The 4,178-nt window shown below is 49.2% G+C and overlaps 1 protein-coding gene across 1 annotated transcript; it reads left to right on the top strand.

Moving 5' to 3' along the window:
• The first annotated feature begins 800 nt into the window (after window positions 1-800).
• Window positions 801-4,178, top strand: LOC125906388 (uncharacterized). The gene is made up of 3 exons (XM_040364169.2): window positions 801-1,744; window positions 1,906-2,106; window positions 2,498-4,178. The coding sequence occupies exons 1-3, from the start codon at window positions 1,643-1,645 to the stop codon at window positions 2,582-2,584; spliced, it is 390 nt and encodes a 129-aa protein (XP_040220103.1). The 5' UTR covers window positions 801-1,642; the 3' UTR covers window positions 2,585-4,178.

A 4,178-nucleotide genomic window follows, 5' to 3' on the forward strand; every position in this document is an offset into this window, starting at 1 on the left:
TCCGTTACAGCTGACTTTCGTTTTCGATGGTCGAGTCCATTACGGAGCGACATCCATTACCGAGCCCTAGCGGCTGTGTGGCAGGCAGCCAATCGGAGTGGAGCACCGCGGGAAGATGGCACTTGATCGGCATTGTATGATGGCAGGTACACGATCGCAGCGATAAAGGCTACAGCAACCTGACATCAGCCATCACATTTCCAGGTTCCCCGTATTGTTGATTTGTGCTGTGTGCTTAGTACATCCCGCTCCCGACCAATCATCAGCTCAAGGCGCTCCGATCGCGTCGCTCAGTACTGCTCGATGGCTCTCACTTTCCGCCTCTCTCTCTCTCTCTCTCTATCGTTATTGTCACAAAACACGCTCTCTCTCTCCCCGCACCGTACCTAACGATCCACAAATAGCATTTCTGCTCAGCTGCGAGGCGGCCATCGGTAGGACTTAGTACATTTTTAGAACCCCCCCTTGCGGGAAAATGCTTTGCCAAACCTTGCATGGCCGAACCAACCGACACCCGTCCGTAGATGGCGCATATGTATGTGGCCACGCTGTAGGGTCTGGCGGTCACCACCGACGTTGAGGGACTTCCTGAAACGACCACACCTCGCTGCCATCCCTTCTTTGCTCCCATGGTTGTGGTGGGTGGTTTGCAGATGCCGTGGGCAACATTGTTGATTTGGTGGTACTGTCATCCTACCGCTTCTTCCGTGCACCGCAACACACATTGCGTGTCCACCTCTGTGTACGAACACACTGTGGTGAGGGCGTGTGTCCGTGGTGGTTGACAGTGGTTGTGGGGGGGGGGGGGGGTTTGTGTGTCGCTTCTGTGTCGGCTCTTGGCTAGTGTCACATCATTCGCGCACACACTGACACACACACACGCGCGCGACTGGCCACTCCGTGCGCCCGTGTTCTTCAGTCGCGTTCAGTTCGGCTCAGCTGCCCGTGTGGCCCAACCGTGTGGCGGTCGTACATTTTCATTGTCGAGCCGATCCTGCGTCGGAAAAGTGAGTGCATCGCGGTTTGGCAGACTCAGAGGCCGTCGTCCGTGCGTCCCGTCCTGTCCTGGTCGTCTCGATTGTCGTCTTCCCGCTTCCTCCACGCGGTGCGGGGTGTCCCTCGGCGCTCCCAGTGACCCAGTGGTGGCAGTAGTGGTGCTGACGGTGCTAGTGTGTGCTTTGCGGCCACGCGGACCCTCGGCCTAGCACCGTATGCGTTGGGTTCGCCCTGGACCGTCGCCCCAGTCGCCCGGTGTGCATGGGCCAGTGCTCTGCAAAGCGCGCTATAAATAGGTTTGCCCGCCCTGGACCTTCTCGTGGTTGTGCGCGTACGCGTTTAGCCGCGCGTGTTTGGCGTGTGTAGTGGTGCACAGTGCCCGCTCTGGCCTTGCCCGTCGATGCGCAATCGTCGACGCGCGTAACGCATCCACTCGGTACCCTGGGACGTACGGGTTTCGGTGCGTTACGCTACGTTCGATCGCTAGTCGCGAAGTGAGAAGGCTTCATGCAGAACGGGCCTCCGCATCCGCAGTGTGTGAACGAGTGTGAGAGAGACAGATAAGAGAGAGAGAGAGATAGAGAGAGAGAGAGAGAAAGAGAGAGGGAGAAAGGCAAGAAAAAACAAACACATCACAACGGGCAGGATGCAGTGGCAGCAGGAAGTGGACGATGAGGATCTCATGTACTCGCCGGCCCTGCTGGCCCGGCGAGCCTCGGAGAGCTGGATAGAGTTCCCACCGGTAGAGGTTGTTATCCGTTTCCAGTTGTTGTTGTTGTTGGTGGGCGAGAAATGTTTCAACCAAAACACACCTAACAACATCCACCTTACCCGTATTCGTATGATCTGTAACGCAACCTGTTCTAACGATCGTTTCCTGTTTCTGCTTCTTGCACACCGGCTGCGCAGAGTATTCCAGTAAATGCAACTCTACAGCGGAAGAAATCATTACCAGACGTACAACAGCTGCCGTTCGCGACCGGTGCCATGAGCCGCGAGGAGGTGTCGATCCTTGGTTCCGCCCGCCGCGAGGAGGTCCGGCGACTGAGGGATGAGCAGGAGCGCTTACGAGTTAATCCATTGTTGTATCTGGTCAGTCCACAAGTGAGGGTAAGTGAACCAAGCAGCAAGATAGCGCACTCTCGGCCTACCCGGGTGGGCTGGTGAAAGTGGATCGAGTTTGAGTTTACAAAAATCGGCCTTTGAGGGGAATGCGATCGCCAAAAAAAAAAACTAAACCCCGCATACGACGATCGCATGAATCGGCTCGGCAAGGTACACCAGTCCTTGCCAAGTCTATTTTCGCTCCAAGTCGATGGGTTTTATTGAACATCGAACGAATAAAATAACACCCCCATTACAGCTCGATTAGACTGCAAATTCGATCGTGATGCTTGCACCCTACCAGCCTACCGATTGGGTTGACACATTCCACCACCACCCCGCCATCGAACTGCCCTAATGTACACTGTTGTCTCTTCCGGTTTCTGTTTCGTTTCAGGATTGGTTCTCGCGCCAGCAACTGGTCATGCTAGTGCTGATCGTTAATATTGCCTTGGCTATTTTATTCTTTAAAATACTCACATAGCGTTGGCTCAGTCCATGTTTGCATTTCAGCATGTTTCTAAGAGAGGTGGCACTATAGAATAGCCGGAGGCAGAAATGAGGATAATATTTAAACGAACATTATGGGATAACTCTTTTCGCAGCAGGACGCTACAAAGAAGAAGAAGAAGAAGAAGAAGAAGAAACCCCGAACCAAAATATTACAAAGAAGAAAAAAAAACAAAGCAAAAATATAAAACTCTTGCCTCCCCCCTTAGATCAAGATAACACAAACACACACACAAACAAACACAATCAAATTATACAACCACATACACAAAAAACACAAACCGACAAGTGTAACCATTTTCCGCCCGCTGCATCTTTGCAATTGCAGACCAATTCAACGTGTTTTTTTGTTCTAGTTTTTTGTTTAAATGAAAAATTGTTTTTGAACGACGGACGACCTCGGCCGAGGGATGGGGAAATCACAACTGTGTCGGAGCAGCAGCAGCAGGACAAGGTGATAAAGGAGCGGTGTCCCGAGCAAACGTGTTAAGAACGTGAGGCAATCAATTAGTGAGCATGGCATGGAGATGAAATCAATAAAATTGTGTATCTTTGTGCATCAATCATCAATCTAACGCAATTACGATCCATCCTTTTACCTACGTAAAATATTTAAAAGAAAAGCGTGAAAGGAGGAGAAGTGCGGCGTTTGTCGAAGGCCGCAGCAAAAATGTCACAGCTGAGGAAGGTGACGAACGCGGAATTAAACCAAAAAAAAAAAAAAGAAAAGCCACACGAGTCAACCGGCACCGGCACGACCTGTGATTGCTGTAGAATTGGAAAGATGAAAAGATCTTAAATAGAAAAGAAAATAGCTAAGGAATAAACCACACAACAACAAACAAAAAAACTTTGCAAAACAAATCAATGAACCAAGGTCCCGTTTCTAGTTTGGAGCCGTAAAATAAAAAGGAAGAAAATTGGAAAATTTGGAAAAAAGAAAGCAAAAAATAACGCAGCATGAAATGCAACTAAACCAAAAGGATTAGCAAACAACTTCGATCGAACGAGTAGAAGATAGGGAAAACAAGAAACAGGCGGAACAGAGCGCGTGTACGAGGAAAAGCATGAAAGCGATGTATCGAAAGGAAAGCAGTAGTACAGTGGCGCGCCGCCAAAAGCAACAAAAAAAAAGCGGACAGGACGCGCGAACCAATATGTGTAGCCGAAAAGCAGTCGAAAAACGGGAGTAAAACCAAACTAAACTAAAAACCAACTAGATAAATCAATTGTAAAACCGGACACAAATGTTGTTGCGCGCAGGAAGGAGTAAGAGAAGGAGGAGGACGAGAAGGAACTTTGCAGCAGATGCGAAAGCCAAATCTTACGAAAACTTTGTTAACATAATTTTTAGCAAAAAGAAAAGAGAGGAGCGAATCTATCGTCGTGTAACGTAAGCAGTAACGCGTGAATGTGGACGCTGGAATCAAAAAAGTCCTGGATCCTGTTTCAGACTATTTCTTTCGTTTGTTTCGTTTCTGTACCAAAACCACAGGAATATTCAAATTTGCTTAAGGTCAAGCTCTTAAGATTCTAATAAACAAAAAGTATGTTGAATTTTTTTTTCA

Source organism: Anopheles coluzzii, chromosome 2 (genome assembly GCF_943734685.1).
Source record: "Anopheles coluzzii chromosome 2, AcolN3, whole genome shotgun sequence".
NCBI lineage: Eukaryota > Metazoa > Arthropoda > Insecta > Diptera > Culicidae > Anopheles > Anopheles coluzzii.